This window comes from Colletes latitarsis, chromosome 1, assembly GCF_051014445.1.
Source record: "Colletes latitarsis isolate SP2378_abdomen chromosome 1, iyColLati1, whole genome shotgun sequence".
NCBI classification, from domain to species: domain Eukaryota; kingdom Metazoa; phylum Arthropoda; class Insecta; order Hymenoptera; family Colletidae; genus Colletes; species Colletes latitarsis.
In genome coordinates this window covers 42,248,130-42,265,626 of record NC_135134.1, presented here as the reverse complement: position 1 = coordinate 42,265,626, position 17,497 = coordinate 42,248,130, and the positions used below count along the sequence as shown (strand labels likewise).

Here is a 17,497-nt window from a genome sequence, read left to right as displayed (position 1 = left end):
GAAGGGTACCATGAGTTAAGAGAAATACTTCTCGACTCCGTCTGTGAACTGCGTAATAAAAAGTCTGACCAATAACTCTGTGACCAGCCATTCCCTCCAGGCTCGTCCTCGTGAGCTCCTAATAACGGTGACCTTGCTGACCAATTTCCAAGCGCGACTAAGATTTTTTTCCTTCATATCTCACATTTTCTAATTTTTTAGTCATATAATACAAATACGCAAGAATAATGCAAGTACCGGATTTTAAAGTACCATCGAGATGTAAAATATTCTTTTTCTTCTCATATAACATATACACGCATAATAAAAATACTACTGTGTCAACAATTCTAAATTTATAATTTTTAATGATCCAACGTCCTCAATTACAATCTCTAGTTTCTATTATTTATTCAATGTTCCTTCAAAGTTGGAAGAGTGAATAGAAATTGTTCTGGCAAATACAACTGAACAATCTTCTTCGATAACCTATAATATCAATTCATTATCAACTTTTCGCATACTTTTGGAATGTCTACATATTCTGCACCAAAATACGCGTAGTTTGGATTTTGAAACATTAAAATCGTCCAATCCGTTCAGAAGTTATGATGTTTTAAAGATACGCATGAAATTTCAGTGAAACATATCAACACTATGGTCAGACATTATATTTTCGGTAAGGAATTTTTTCCTCGAAAGTGCGTAGGAATTCGAGGGTATGTCTTTTGACCAAAAATGATTGTAATCGACCCCCGCAAATAAAAATAATTTTTTCAGAATGATTGAAATTTTTTAATTTAATTTTTTAATAACTTTTTAACGAAGCCTCCATCAACAAATTGGTATTCTTGGTAACAATTTTTCCCAGGGGTGGCCGAACACTCGATATAAAGAAATGTTAAATTTAAAAAAACTCTTGAGAATTGTTTTTTCATACTTTCTTAATTAGCTAGGATCTATAATAATATTATTTCACCGGAACAGAGCGCTCATTGTCACTATTTTCCCTCTCACCCTTACTATTCTGTTGAAGTTCGTTGCTACTTCATAAAATCACAGACCCAAGACCCAAGAAAATAATCGCAATTCCAATTTCCCTATCTTCCAGTGTCACGCAACGTTGTTGTAAACTCACGGGTAGAGATTTGCAATGCTGTCCAGTCGTTCCTAAAAGGCAGCAAATTATCTGTCTGAAACATCGTTACTTTTCGATAATTTCTTGCACGCACGATGCAATGCAAGATAATCTAAAGAGAGATTAAAATAACTCGAAGTAAAAACGAAACCAAAACCGTAATTCGTACCACAAAGATCGCGAATCCAAATTAACAGGAAACAAACCGCCAAGCTAATCCTGAATCTCGTCGGATAAATTCACGCGAGCCGGCAGAGGACGGGGAACACAACGCTAAAGGATCCTCGATCGTAATCCAGGGGTACTCCGATTATCATAATTCGCGTAGTCTGTCGTTGGCATTGTCGCGTGGGAAAAATTCAAAGGAATAAATCACTGTGAAAGCGTTCGCGGTAGAGGGCAGAGAGCAGGGCGTTAAATATCCACGCGTGGAATCGATGCGTCGCGACGCGGCCTCGAATCTACACCGAATTGCGTGAACCGATTTGCAGTTCGGGGCACGCTCGAAACGCGGCGTTACCCGCGGCTGGGGGCTGAAACGAGTTTAAAGTCCGTGCCCGGAAAGATTCAATTACGTCGCGGGAATCTCACGGGCGCCCACAGGGCGCAGGACTTTGTCCCGGAACGAGAGCACGTACCCGTCGTTGCTTTATTTTTCGCCTTGTCCCCCTCCCCCCCCTGCTGGTGGCGAGGAAAATGCGACACCTTGTTGCATGTCCCATCCGAAACTTTCCCGTGTTTGCTCGCTCACCCAATTATCGAATGGGAGCTGTTTGCCTCCGTAATGGCGGAGCGCGTTTCCGGCGGAGAATAATCAAGCCGGTATCGTCGCGGAAGTGGATTCGCGCGAGGCGAGAAAAATTTTACTGAATACGTTGACGCGATCTGAGAGGCTATTGGCCGTATAATTGAGATGGAAGTATCGTCGAACATCCGATGTAGTACAGAGATAATCGTAACCGTTAATTTTCATTTCTAATCGATTACGACACCTGGTTTAAATAGAGCGTTATAAAATGTTTTTTTGAAGACCAATAAATTATTTTATTTCTTTTCTTTTTAACTATATGGTGAGGAATACTTTTAAGCAGACTATGGATTTTATGAAATGAAAGGTAGAGTGTTATTCTTACAATTGGGTAATGTCTACTTCAATCATTTTCTTTCTTGTTTCAATATTTCAATACCACATGGACTGATTTCTGCCCATTTTTAAGTAGAAGTCATTCTTGAAGTTTATCTATGAAGGTAATTGAATATTATGATTAGATTTTGACACTAATCCTACCGATACATCATGTATAATCATCCCTACCATTTTTTAATCTTCGTCTGATAAGGGATAAAATGCCCTAGAGAACGAATTTCGTTTCAAGTCGATACTGTAGTTAATTTCGGAGAAAAAGGTCGAGATAGTCGAAATAAAAAAAATGACACGTTTACATAAATTACGATATCTCGAAAACGGAAAGTCCGATCGACAAAAACCAAAAATCATTTTAAAGAGGAAGCTTCACCCCTCCTAACGGTGGCTCAACAATGGATAAAACACTAGCAGTCTCGGAACTGCACGCATATAAAGTTTGACTATTTTTAGTACGCATTGTTAGACTGTTCTAAGGCGGATAGAAAGATACTAGAATTTTATACCAAATTTTATCCGGTCTTTTTCCGAGAAAACGAACAATAAGAATAGAAGTGGATATTGAAAAGTTCATTGAAAATATATTTGTCGATATCGATGCCGTTATCGAGCTTGGTGTTCCACACTCAATGTCGTTTCCCCAAATAAACCAACGTAAGAATAAACGTAGTCTAGACACAGGATTAAGATGAGGAAAGAATGTGAATACCTGAGAAAGGGACGCGATGGTCTGCGATGTTGTGAAGACTAAATCGAGTTGGCAGTATTCGATCTACCGTCGAACAAGGCGGACGTTTTGTAATCTATAATCGAGGCGAAAATGAAGGAAAATTCGTAAAGTTAAGTGGCGTTAAAATAACATTGTATGTTAGAAATTCTAAACGAAATTTAAAAAACGATCATTCGACCAATCGAGGTAGGTTTAGTGTTAGTACACATGAAAACAAATTGTGAGTTTATTATGTATAAATCAGTACGTTAGATGAAATAAATTATGAGTTAGTTGCTTCAGAATTGTAAATGAAGAAAACTGGTAAATTAAAAGCAACGACGTTTTAAAAATGCATTTTGCCGTTATTTGTAGAGTGTCAATGAAATATCTTGCCGTTGAAAGTAATGATCGGTGAAATTGTTGCTTACAAACTACTACGCAGCGCTTGACAACTAGATCGCAGATCTCTGCTAATGATTTTAGATGTTAAACTTGACAAATATCGCAGAAAAATAATTCAACCACTCCGTGCAAAAGCGGACTTAACGAGGCCAGTGTTGGCAGCCCTTACATTGGATCTAATCATTTGTTGGAAGATCTCTTACATGTATGCCACACATATCTTTTCTTTCATGTTTGTTGATTGTCCGCATGAAAAATGTCAACAATCAATTTACAGCACGCGCGTGAATTGATTGTGTTCCTGCTTGTAACGAGCAAAGTAGTTAGGCAGTCACTTTATCTGAACACGATCGTTCGAAAGATTTTTCTTTGAACATAACTACATTTTCTTGTTGAAAAATGTCTGTAGTATGTGACTACAAAATAAATGCAAACAACGTAATAGTATACGTAACGTTTAACTTATCGTATATTAGATAAAATAATTCAAGAGTATCATATTTATGTTCCATTGGTTTAGTAAATTCTGCAAAAGTAAATCCCTTCGAGTTGACGACGCGTTTAAAATTTATCGCGAGCAAAGCGCACCGTCGTTGTGGGTTTATAGGACCAACGATGCTGTCATCTTGGTTATACGAGGTGTGGCAGTAAACTTTCGAGAATATTTCAATAAAAACTTTTATTTTGATAATTAAATAGCGTTGGGTTCACCGATCATAACATTTCTGGATCTCACTTTATAGTATCTGGTTTAATACCCGCGTTATTAAAGTACATTTTAAAGGATTTTTTGACAATATAATCGAAGACTGAATATTTCTTAATGGTGAATTTGTTGATCAGAGTAAAATATTTGGTTACCAAAATTAAAGTGTTACTTGAGAATTTGAGAAAGCGACAAAAAATGATATTGAAATTTACTAAATACGTGCATAGTGCAAAGAATGTATCATTTTATTAGAACATTTCATAGTAGTATTCCAAATGAAATAATAAAATTTTGTATAAAATTACTAAAAATAATAGTTTCATTTTTTTGGAAGATGAGAACAAAATGTTGTAATCCACCTAGCGAGATTCCGCCAAACAGGAACCTAAAAGATGGTTCTAGGAGTCACAAGCTGGATATTTTCCTTTAGAAGGTATCAATGTTACGCATCAAAACGATGGAGAAAATACATTTTCTGCATGTTTTTTATTATATAATTTTTATTTATTATTTAGAAATTAATACGTGACAAATTTTCAGTGCCACAAGTACTCTTTCCGCGACAATTTAATCTTGCATCCAGGAATCACAGTATCACGCATGAATGAAATACTCACAATTCTATCATACGTGTACATCGAAATATTAATATATCACATAATACTACTATACAAACGAATTTCCTACTTTCACGTATTATTCGTTTATACAGAAACTGTTTATGTCTAGGAAGTTATAAAATTTGCATCTTATTTCGATATATCTATGTTCCCACTAACACCGTCTATGTCTTTGCATGCACTGTACGATCTTTAATATTCGTACATTTTTTATTGTAAATGCAACGGCATTAACGAAATGTTTTATTCATAACTTCGTTCGTACCTTTGTCTTACAATCATCTAAGCTAACAGCCAGCAAGGTATGCAAAATTTATTCCCTTACATCAGAGAATTTTTTGATTGCGAAGTCTCAAAGGAATCACATATAGTTTGTAAAGCCATCGAAATTACTAAAGCAATTTAAACGAGCAAAGAAGCGGATCAAAATGCACAAATACTTATATACGCGCGTAAAAGACACAAAGAACCATTTAATGAAAAATATAGCTGAACATTGTATTTAGATAGCTTGATAAAAAGTAGTTCTGATTCGGTTAATTTATTCATTACCTAATTTCTTGCATCGTTTCGTCCAAAACGATCGTTACGCATTCTTTTTCGTTTCAAAGTAAAGATACATGAATTATTGTGCGCTCGCGAAAAATATTAGATTATTAATACGTTTCGTAATCGAGCAATGGAACATCAATTATTTTGGCTCACTTAGATTAAGCAATATCAATGATCTTCTTTTAATAAATCTTCCCTTCTTCTTGTTTAACATTAATACGCTGCTAGTAAGTGTACACGTACCTATAGCAATTTCGTATTTCGTGGATTGCAATTATTAGTCACTTAGGCATCCATGCGTGCACGAACTTACATTCCTTACAATTAAATTCTCGACAGTGAGGTTCAACGGGTAGACTCATGCGCGCAAATATGTGCTTGTCATTCGGTGAATAATTAGACAAATAATTCCCAAACATACGAATATCCGTTACAAAGTAAATACCGAATATACGAAGTCAATAAATTTTCGTTACAAAGCATCAATTCAATTAAACTAAAAATTAGCGGATGTATACCTTGTATAATGCAGTTTAATAAGATACCTTTATTGTTCTCGTCCATTCAAGGTAGGATAAAATTTCTATTTATTCATTTCACTCGTAAGAAATTTCTTCCATATGCCAATAATCTGAAAATACACAAAGTACGCACAGAGTGTTTCAGAAATACGTGTAAACAATTAACATGTTGGCTGCCTAAAATCCTAAAATTGCTTACGAGAGAAAAACTTTGATTTCAAAGAATCGTAAATTACATAAAACTTATCGTAGTACTTACTTTCATAACTTCGCTAAAATTTATGAAGCCTATTAAAATTTATTTTCTTTAACATTTCGACTTGAGAACTAATTGTTTTAGTTCCACTGTTAATTCTGTCACCTATACAGGGTGTTCGGCCAGCCCTGGGAAAAATTTTAATGGGCGATTCTAGAGGCCAAAATAAGACGAAAATCAAGAATACTAATTTGTTGATGAAGGCTTCGTTAAAAAGTTATTAACAATTAAATTCAAAAATTTCAAATCATTCTGGAAAAATTATATTCGGTTGCGGGGATCAATTACAATAATTTTTGGTGAATAGACATACTCCCGAAATCCTACCCACTTTCGAGAAAAAAATTTAGTACTGGCGGAACTTTAAACGTTAATAACTTCTTAACGAAGCCTCAATCAACAAATTAGTATTCTTAATTTTCGTCTTATTTTGACCTCTAGAATCTCCCATTGAAATTTTTCCCAGCGGTGGCCGAACACCCTGTATATGAATAGCAATCAAAGTGTTAACGAGTTGAGTCTACACACTAAAAGAAGCGAACGAAAGTGTTGATTGTCGAAATAAATGGATTTTTATTCCCTGAAATTTCATTTGTTGAGTGAGAGTCGTGGACGAGGTCGCGGATGCCATGATAATTCAGAAATTATCTCGTAGCATTCGTTTTCCAGCTCCAGACATTAGAATCGTGGACGAGGCCAAGCACGAGCTACGGGACCGTTACTATAAAACCGGAAGCGGTATCGAGCTTGCGTGCGTCGTACGGCCATCTTGTCCCGACTCCAAAATACCGCATCCCGTCTGGAGGAAAAATGGCGAAACGTTGCCGGATCACGTCAACGTTTATCACGTTAATGGGTGAGCATAGCTGGAAGACGGATCGAACTCAGTTTCGAGAGACGGATACGCTAACGCGTCCCGATTTTCCGTTCTCGTGTCAACGAATATGGCCGCGTACGTGCTTCATCGCGCACATTCGAAGCAACGAACGAACCGTTTCATCTCCCTCGAGTCATTTTACGAGACGTTTCTACGTTTGGCACTTCTACTTCATTTCAGTAGCTTCGTCTGTCTGCATTTATAACCGTCGCGTTAACGTGCCCTCGACTTGTTCATTCATGAATTTTTTTAAAACTAATGCCACGTATAACGTTTCGATTCTTTTTTATGATTCATTCAGATTTTAGTCACACATTTACATTTTTTATAGAGTTCTAAGCAATTGTTTTTTGCTGTTATCTAGCTTGTAATAAACGCATGTTTAGAAATCACGACTCGTTGGATGTGAATGATTAGAGCTCTCAGGGTGGTCTAAAATTAAAGAATTGGAAAGATTCTTGATTAGTATGTTTATGGTTATCGTCAGTGCCAAAGTAAATAATTTATAGAAAAAACTGGTGAAATGGTGAATCCTGAAAGTGAAAATTCCAGAATTTCGTATCTTTTTCGACAATTTTTTAATAGAAAATCTATGATATATACAATATAAAAAAATTCGTGGTGAAATCTGTATAAATTTCAGAGCAGTCGAGTATGTTGTTTTCAAAATTTCATCCACGCCAGATAATAACATTTTTTAAAGTTTTACACTAAAATTAAGTGCTAAATTTTTGAAAGCATCACTTGAACAACACTTCAAATTTTCCTTTACAAACAGTCCATTTATATGTACTTTGAGGCTTTCATCGACCGAAACGTAAATAAATATATGATATATAATGCACGATATTGTACAAATTGAGAAGTTTTTATTTTCCTCGCATTTAGGATTACACCTGAGCCACTATGATAACCAAAATATACATAGTCTTCTCCAGAAGTTAAACTAATTTGATTCGTAGTTGTTTCAAGGTATTTTGAGCGAGAAAATTAGACCTAACTCAACGCCTAATACTAAACGTGTACGATTAGTTGAGTACAAACGATATCAAATTTTTTGTCTGTACGAAGCTGGCTCAAAAACAAATTATAATTGACACAGAAATGTAATATCACGCCACGATGGATATGTTTGCAGCCGAGAGAAACTCGTAGTAACTTGGGAAAATCTTCGTTTACTGGTGACCAACTTGTCTTACTGTTAGTTTGGTCGGTTCCTACAGAGTTCGGTAGCATCTAAATTGGTGGATCAGAACTCGGTAGTGTTTCCCTAAATAAGACGAAATTCTATCTATCCAGATCTGGTCATGACCTATTGAGCTTAACGATAATCCAATTGCAGCTGTTCCAACGAGATTAGATCAAATCTGTGCTCGTTCGAATTTACACTGTTTCTAATTCCTATATTTGCACGAGATATTTCGTCGTATGTTTCGTGACATTTTTGCTCGCTGATATTACCACTTGGTTTATTTGATTTTCTGCTTGGTTTCTTCGTTTCTCGAACACAGATGGAATCATGAATTTTGCACGAGATTCGATGATTTCGAAATTCGATGGCGAAGGTTCGCATTTTTCAGCGAACGCGTTGACGTTCGCGGATAAATTCGGACGTATAACATCAGAATCTTTTTTCAGGTCGAACGAAGATCTGGTGACCAAGCTGTACATCGAGCAGGCGAAAAAGACTGACAGCGGCGAATACTTGTGCTCAGTGAGCCAATTCAGTACAGCCGCGGTGCATATTCACGTCCTGAATGGTAAATTGGATTTAAGTCGCGTGCATATGCAAACACGAAAGTGCAATTAAAAGGATAAAGAAAATTTTAACTGAAACGATAGAGTGTAACATAATGATGGCGTTTCAAAATATATGGCTCGATTAATTAATTTTAACGCGTAAAGTATGGTCACACTCTTGGATATTCTGGTACAAAAGAATATATAAAACATACTGTAGAAAACCTGAAAGTTTGAAAATCAGAAAACCTTCGTCGCAATTTTAAGGATTCTTCGGTTCTAAATTTGTAATTTTTAAATAGTTTTGACATCGTGTCGTGTCGTTAGCTATAATCTATACTCTTCTTTTATATTTAATATTTAAAACATTGTCCGTATGAAACGAAGTTCAGAAAGTTATTGATATCTTATAAAATTTCTACTTTTAGATAGATAATACATTATTCGATACGTGCAACAGGGCGTCGATTATCGAATTGATATTTGGTATGTTAATTTTTATCAATGTTACTCAATTATCAAGCGACGAAACGTATTCTCAATAAAGATTCATACATTGATAAAGATTGTTCATCTTTGGATGAAGTTAAACGTTGCAATTGCTTCTCTATAAATATTTCTATAGCCAGATGTTTTGACTACTTTAATATAATGTGATAGCGTGATAAATATTCAAAGATTACCATAATATATTTTCATCACGAAATAAAATCAAAGATACATAAATTATACAAACTTTCATAGTTCTAGACATATATACATCTTTCTTATCTCTAAAAATATCTCAGAATTATAAATTCCTGTTAAAAATGACAGATAATTTATGTAAATTTCCATCGATAAACTAGAATCTGTTTATCAAGATGTAGCAACGAAGAATTAAAAATAAAAGGTTTGAGATAGCTTTTTGGATTAACTAATATTTATAAGTCAAAGTGAAACACACGAGGATAATAACAAATATTAAAAGCAGTATCAGAAATGGTCTTTGCCTTAAACTCTCTGATTAATTTGTTTAATTAAAAATTTCAAATCTCCTTTTCCTTTATATCTGCCTCCTATTATAACTCTCTTTGTCATGGAATATTCCATACTTATAGTACGTATCTATCTACATCTTATTTAATCAAACAACTTGTTTAAATCTTTACCGTCTTCTCGTAATATTATATTTTCGTTTCCCTCTTGGCAGATTTCCTTCATCCATGTTATGTTTAATTTAGACATTAAGTTAGAATTAAATTTAGTTGACTTATGGTAGAATTGCGTTACAAGATTACAAACGGCGGAATTATTCCTTGAATTATTCTCGAGACAATCATTGTTTCGTGCTTTGGTTAAGACGCGAGCTTATTTATATTGATAAATTAATATCTTTTGCGTTGTTACATTATACGTTTTCATTATAGGTGAAAAGCAAGCAGCGGTTCATCACGATCAATGGAATGCAGCGCGAACGAATCACCAAGAGCGACTGAGCGAGTTGCACGTTGCAATTGCCAGCATAGTTCTCTTAAGGGCTTGGATAATCAGCTCGCCATGAAGTTTATCGAAAGACATTGAAAGCATGATTCTACACAGAGGTCCATTAATTCGTTCAGTTTGAGGGGAATACGGCAAGCCAAACGCATCCCCCTTTTCTTCGCGGCGAGCTTCTGATTGTCGCGCTGATGAAACGCAAACGAGGTTATTAAAACTTTATAATAGATTATCAATCCAATGAGTAGATTTATTCATTAAAAAAATTTTTCATTCCTTCGATGGAAAAATAGACATTCAGGGATTTTTCCTTTAAATAGTACGCGACGTACAAAACTGATATTTCGTGTACTAATTAATACACTTACAGAGATATTACATGAATTTTATTTATTTTAAAAATCAACGATTATTAATATCCCGGTGCTGTATTTCCAGTGATTGAAATATTTGATTTCATTGATACTTTCACATCGTTTATGATTAACGTTAAACCTACCGCGACCGATCAAATGACCGTTTTTTAAATTTCGTTTAGTATTTCTAACATAGAATATTATTTTAATGCCATTCAACTTTACGATTGTTCTTATAATATACGTAAAATGAATTTTACAATATTCATTTCTATTCTTATTGTTTGTTTTCTGGAAAAAAATATGTACTCTGTCTTGCCTACCACGTACGGTATGACCGGTTGAATGATTTATATTTTTTTGTAAAATACTGGACAAAATTTGGTACCAAATTTTGGTTAGCTTCCGATGTAAATAGGAAATATATGTATAGGAAAGACGTAAGGAGAGAATCTTCAGCTTCCATTGTCTTAGAACAGACTAACAACGCGTCTTAAAAATAGTTAAACTTTAGACGCGTGCAGTTTCGAAACTACTAGCATTTTATCCATTATTGAGCCATTGTTGGCAGCGGCAAAGCCTCCCCTTTAAAATGGCTTTTGGTTTTTGTCGATCGGACTTTCCGTTTTCGAGATATCGTAATTTATGTAAAAGCTAATTTTTAAAATTCCGCTCTCCGCCTTAGAAAAGGCTATTAACGCGCATTAAAAATACTGAAAATTTAGACGCGTGCAGTTCCGAAACTATTAGTGTTTTATTAATTATTAGGGCATTGTTAGAAGCGGCAAAGCCTCCTCTTTAAAATGGTTTTTGGTTTTTGTCGATCGGACTTTCTGTTTTCGAGATATCGTAATTTATGTAAAAGGTAATTTTTAAAATTCCACTCTCGGCCTTAGAAAAGGCTATTAACGCGCATTAAAAATACTGAAAGTTTAGACGCGTGCAGTTCCGAAACTATTAGTGTTTTATTAATTATTAGGGCATTGTTAGAAGCGGCAAGGCCTCCCCTTTGAAATGGTTTTTGGTTTTTGTCGATCGGACTTTCCGTTTTCGAGATATCGTAATTTATGTAAAAGGTAATTTTTCTAATTTGACTATCTCTGTCTTCGTCTGACGCGTAGCGCCGGACCTCTCTTTTTCGTACGTGACTCGGGGCCGAGCGACCTTGTCTCGGGCGTAGTATTTCCAAGAATTTACTACGCACTACTTACTATCTACGCGCGCGGGGGATGAATGAACTCGCGCGAGCGCAACAAAAACGTAAACAAACTCTATCTCCGTAACTAGCCACCGCATCGACTTGAAACTAAAATCGTCATATCTCCGGAACTAATGAAGCTATCGACTCGTTCGAACGCTCATTTTAAAGGGCATTTCATCCTCTATCTAATGATCATATCATTTACTATAATTTTTTCTATCTTCTATGTTTATTTTGAAATTTACTTTGACGCTACATACCCAAAGAAGTTTCAGCAATTCCTACTGATCGTACGACTAATATACGATAACACTGGATCATAAATTCTTTATTTAATTGAAAATTAATTTAAATTTAAATACAAAATGTTTGCGTAATTATTATGCCCGCATTTTTTCGTAAATAATTGTTTTCTCCGGAACTAACTACGGTATTGACTTGGAACAAAATTCGTTTTCAAGTGCGTTTTATCTTCTATCTGATGAGAATTAAAAAATTGTTTAACATACAAGAGAAGGATGTCTTACGAATAAAAATTAAAACACAACTTTCTGTACATATAATGCAAAAATTACGTTGCTTAACCTGTGATGTATAAATTATATGAATATCAAAATTCATTCTCACATTGCAGTGATACATATTTAGTAAATAATAGTTTAATACACGGATTGACAATCTATTTTCAAAAGAATGACCAACAAAATGGCTTTTTTAAAACTTATTTTGTAATATGAAAACAGTTTCATCCACAAAACGTCAAAGTTTGTTATATTCCTCTACTTTCTGCTATCTGGCACCATCGAAATATTAATGTAGGTTTGCATCGTTTTAAGCATAATATACATTTAGTACATATCCTTTGGCATATACATTAGTACTGGTATAAAAATTATTTAGTCTGTTTTATAAAGCAAATTAATATGATTTCAAATATTGTAGACATATTGATACGTAGTTCACATATTTATATACATTTTTTCAAGCGATAATATTTGTTCATTCTCGAGTTATAAAACGTTGTGTCAAAGGACATGAAAAATGTTTATGATGATGCGCATGATTCAAGCAGTTGCATTTATTTTAACTAAACAGCCAAACAGATTTTTATTCCATCAAATTGTGACTAAAAAAGTTCGATTTTTGACAGAAATATTATACTTGAATTATGCCATAAATATAGAAGTTTTTAATATGTAGAGATTAACCTTCTTCGCATAGTGAGGGAACAGTTTCACATATTGTGCCTAACAATTTTAAAAATGTTGATTCCAGAAAAATTTCTGTAATATTTTGTACAGTGTTAGAGCATATAAAGAGTTTAGTTCAAAGTTATCTATATCTTTGCCGATTCTTCATATTTTGATTATTTAATTCGTTTATCTATACATATTCCCCATACCTAAAATATATATAAAAAAAACAAAAATACGAAAGAAATCGATTTTCCCAGAATTTCTACACCAGACTACCCTTATAATGAGATTTTCGCTGCAAGAAGGGAGGTATAGTTCTCACTACAAGATGGCGCTAACAGTATGTGTACAATTGCCCTTCCAAACTAAAAGGTTGCAAAATGCTTCCCACCCTCAATTCTAATACCTCAATTATTATAATTATTATATATTATCATAATTATAAGAAAAATTAGTCTTCCTTATTCAATGTTTTCCATAAATTAAGTTTATAGTCATATTTGGTAGGAATGTATTTTAACCTGTTACATTTATAATTTAAATAATTCTACTAATAATCCCTTAAGTAATACTACGAGTTTATTTATATGAAAATAAGTATTAAATCCGCTTTAAAGGAATTGAAGTACTCGTTTTGCCATCTACCAGTGGGAAACGCGAACCATTTCTCTAGAAAATTAGGCGTTCTGTGTCATTTTCTATAGGAAATGGCGATACCGACCTTCTCACAGCAAAATCTTCTCTTTTAATAGGAAAATCTTATTTTGACTCACGCTCAAATTAGCGTAGATTATGATTTAAATGCTATGAGACTGTATAGAAAGTAGAAACTAGAATATTTGATTGTATAATTGATTTTCCCAAAGTGAAACAATTTCTCTACAAGCTTGGACCGCTTTTCTGCCGAGGGCGCAGACTGTTTTCCAAATCAGCTTCGAGAGTAGTTCCTTTCGCTGCCAGATGGCCATTATTTGTCCATTTTCTTCGCAAACATATTAATCTTAGAACCAAACTATCAGTTACTGAATACGTATCATTGCGTTGCAAGAATATTTTTCGATACGCCTGAAACAATCTCGAATAACGAACAGAACGTAAACAACTGTTTATCCAATTATCAAATTATAAAATAAATTCTTCCATAATGAACAATTCAAAATTTAACTGTTCGATCGAACAAACTGAGAATATATTTCTATACGTTGGTTTTAATAGTTATCTATTATTCCAGTAAAATTTCATTTATTTTTGCATCCAATTTACATTCGACGAATCTTAAGAACTTTTTTGAATTATTTTGAAAATTAATTAAATTCATATAAAGGTTACTTTGCATACTTTATTCAAACGGGACGGTATGTATTTAATAAACCATCGCCTGTTTATCGGATCGATACAATTTTATGGAGCTTAAATAACACCATCCAACGTTTCGAACATGCGATAATCAGAAGCTTGTTACGATGGAGAATGCTGTTGGCGTTCGTATTCCCCTCGAACGGCAAGAATTAATGAACCCGTTTGTATTGCAGGGAGAAAGAAAGATCAGTTCCGTTTCAAGGGTAACGCCGCCAAAAAGTAGAATAGAGACAGAGTCAAATACTGTGCAGACATACGAAATTGACTAGCGGGTTAAATCAGTAATAATATAATTTCCTTTCTACAAATCCAGAGAGATGGGTCTATAGAAAGTAGATTATACTAACCACAGTCAGACACGCCAGCCAAATTCTCAACGGTACTGTGCACGCATAGGAAGATTGCTAGAGACACTGATCAGTTATAGTAAAATATTTTTCCTAAGACCAGTGTTCCCCCAATATTTTTTGGATCATGCTCCATTTGAAAGTCCTACAAATTTTGTCTCCAACATTATAGCCAACCAAGTTCTGAGAGAATATAATACAAATCCTTCGAATGAAAAGTGAATACGATAGAATTTTCTGATTGCCTAAAAAATATTCAGAATTGTATACTTCACGTTGAAAAACACTGCTATAGAGGAAATTGTATCTGTAATTGATTGGATAGTCTAGCCAAGTTCTCACGAGTGCACAGTGTGTTTATTTAAGTCGCACAGATTACGAAGGCTGACGATTCGCAATTCCTTCCAGAATTGACCTCTCTTTTTGCTTGCTATACGTCGTTGCTTGCGTTACCGTGTGCTCATGGGTGTCTGTCAGAAAATGTTTCGATTAACGCATCAGTATTACAATGGACGATAACTGCCGAATGAATTATTGCATACAGGAAACCATTGTATATTGTACACTGCTAAAATACGTAAGGACAGAATTGTGAATATTGATCCGTGAACGTTCGTTTGAAACAATTCATTCGACCAATAGAGTGCACGTTACCATTCTTTTTCGAAAAGATTACGAATGATAAAACTAAAATAGAAAGTAAATTCTTAAGCATCAACGGACTCCATGTGTCCATTCTCGTGTTCGCGTTTAAATATAATTATTTTACCGATAAGACAATCAGATTTTGTTACCTTACAAGTCAATTACTATGTGACTCGTTACAAAAGTAAAATTAGAAAATCTTCGCTGTATTTTTCACCTTTTCTAATATTAAACGGTTTATTGTACAATTTAAAAATTATCGCGTTCATTGAAAGCTCCTTAAATAGGGCGAGCCATTTATTTAAAATAATATTCACTGTGAAAATTGTCTAAAGAAGTTCATTTCAAAATTGTTGAAACGTGTTTCAAGAAAGGTATTTACGTAACTCAGGAAACAACGTAACGAAAAGTTTTTATTGAAATAATACGTTGTACATTTTCTTTCTGTTTTGCATTGTACTGCAAAATTGAATTTCATTCTGATGTAACGAACGCTCGACGTTGAAACGAATGAAAGATTTTGCTTCTGTATGTTTCTAAAGGAACGAGACGAGCAGTGAACACGATCAGTATTCCGATGAAAATGAACCTAAATTTGCAATTTAAGCGATACGATATTACAAAAATGTTATAGAAAAATGAATTGATACCTGTGGCATGCATTTGTCGGGTCGAGATTGAATTGTTTCCAACGATCAAGCGCGAATATTAGTAGTTTAAAGGTGCTGAATGATTATAAACGTACAATTTTCCTCCTCTCGATGGCCTGTACATAAAAACACATTAATAATTGTATAGTCGAGGAAATAATGTGCTCGATCGGTCGACGTGTTGCAAACTGATGAAATTTTACAAATGTGTACATCGCCCGCCCTTAAATGTGTGTATATTGCCCAATTTAAATCGACCAGTTCAACGACACGCATACGTTCTCGTATAATAAACTATAATTAAATAACTTTATCTAAAGTTCTCTGCTGAAGCCACCCTGTCCCGTTCCACGTCTTTGATAATTACTCGTGCGTCGATTAACGACATTAAAATATTCAATCAGTAACTTTCTACCGGACTGTGAAATAGTAAAATTCAGATTCGCGTCGAAATGGACGTACCGCCACTCAAGGATTAATTTCTTATGCAAATACAATTGAACCAGTAGCATTTACAATACAATCAACGTCGAAGTCTAATCCGATATTCGACGGGTGTTCGTGATACACAGCGAACATCATTCGTGATGTAGACCTTGTGAAAAATTAATCGTTTCCCAGAGTATCCTCGGTTAAAAGGAAAGAAATGTCTTGATCGATATTTAATTCGAAATCGCAACGAACTTTCTGTCTGGAAGGGAAGCAAATTGAGTTTCAACTCTCTGTTGCATGTGGAATAAAAATCTAAGGTTATTAAATACTCTGGTAAAAGGTAAATAATCGTTTCTTGGTTATTATACGATTCGTGTCAATTTTTCAATTTATTTCTCACTCTCTTTTTCTCTCAAAAACGAAATTATATGTATACAAAGACATTTTATACGTATCTTGCAAACCATGTTGATTAAACAAATGCTACATTAACGTGTATAATAAGTAATTATTATTTGACATATTTTAGTATATTTCGACTTACTTAAAAAATACTTGAGACACCATCATTTAACTCGAAAATTAAATAAAACTTATTTGTATAAATGGCTTAAATAATGTTTATTTTGTAACGTTAATTTTGAAAAAATCAGTATACATTAATACCATCCACGGTTTAGAATAAAAACAAAATCTATATATTAATTTTTTCATCACGAAATATTTAAAATAATTATTAACAGTTTTTATCGTATAGATAATTGCATTTCAACTGTTTACTTATTTCATTTTTTTTATATTTATATTTAATTCTTTTCTACTTCGCTATATATTATATAAACACAAGATTAATGATAATATATTTTATTTAATCGTAAACCTCTTTACTTTCACGTTATTGTTTTAATTTGTAAAACTCTTTATCTAGGTATATTATCATCAAAAGAAGAGTAAATATAAGAAGACCAATAAAAATTTTAAAAATGCTTTTAAAATAATAGCTCTTAACAATACACGCCTTTTGAAATTATAATTCCAAGAAATTGTGTAATATTTCATTCTTTCGTGAATGATTTATCTAATCGTAAATCCAAGGAAGATTCCAAGAGAAAATATTTTTATGCTGAGAACGTTCTTTTTCGAAATGTAGTTCGATTGTGCAAGATGTCTTCTACTCGCCAA

At 33.9% G+C, this 17,497-nt stretch overlaps 1 protein-coding gene across 1 annotated transcript in view; it reads left to right on the top strand.

The window, feature by feature from the left end:
- Positions 1 to 16,138, top strand: part of LOC143351613 (zwei Ig domain protein zig-8) — a 154,070-nt gene extending 137,932 nt beyond the window's left edge. The window contains exons 5-7 of the mRNA XM_076783348.1: positions 6,703 to 6,889; positions 8,549 to 8,670; positions 10,060 to 16,138. Of these exons, the coding sequence (XP_076639463.1) occupies positions 6,703 to 6,889; positions 8,549 to 8,670; positions 10,060 to 10,193 (443 nt within the window). The 3' untranslated portion in view covers positions 10,194 to 16,138. The remainder of the gene's footprint in view (positions 1 to 6,702; positions 6,890 to 8,548; positions 8,671 to 10,059) is intronic.
- Positions 16,139 to 17,497: the final 1,359 nt, after the last annotated feature.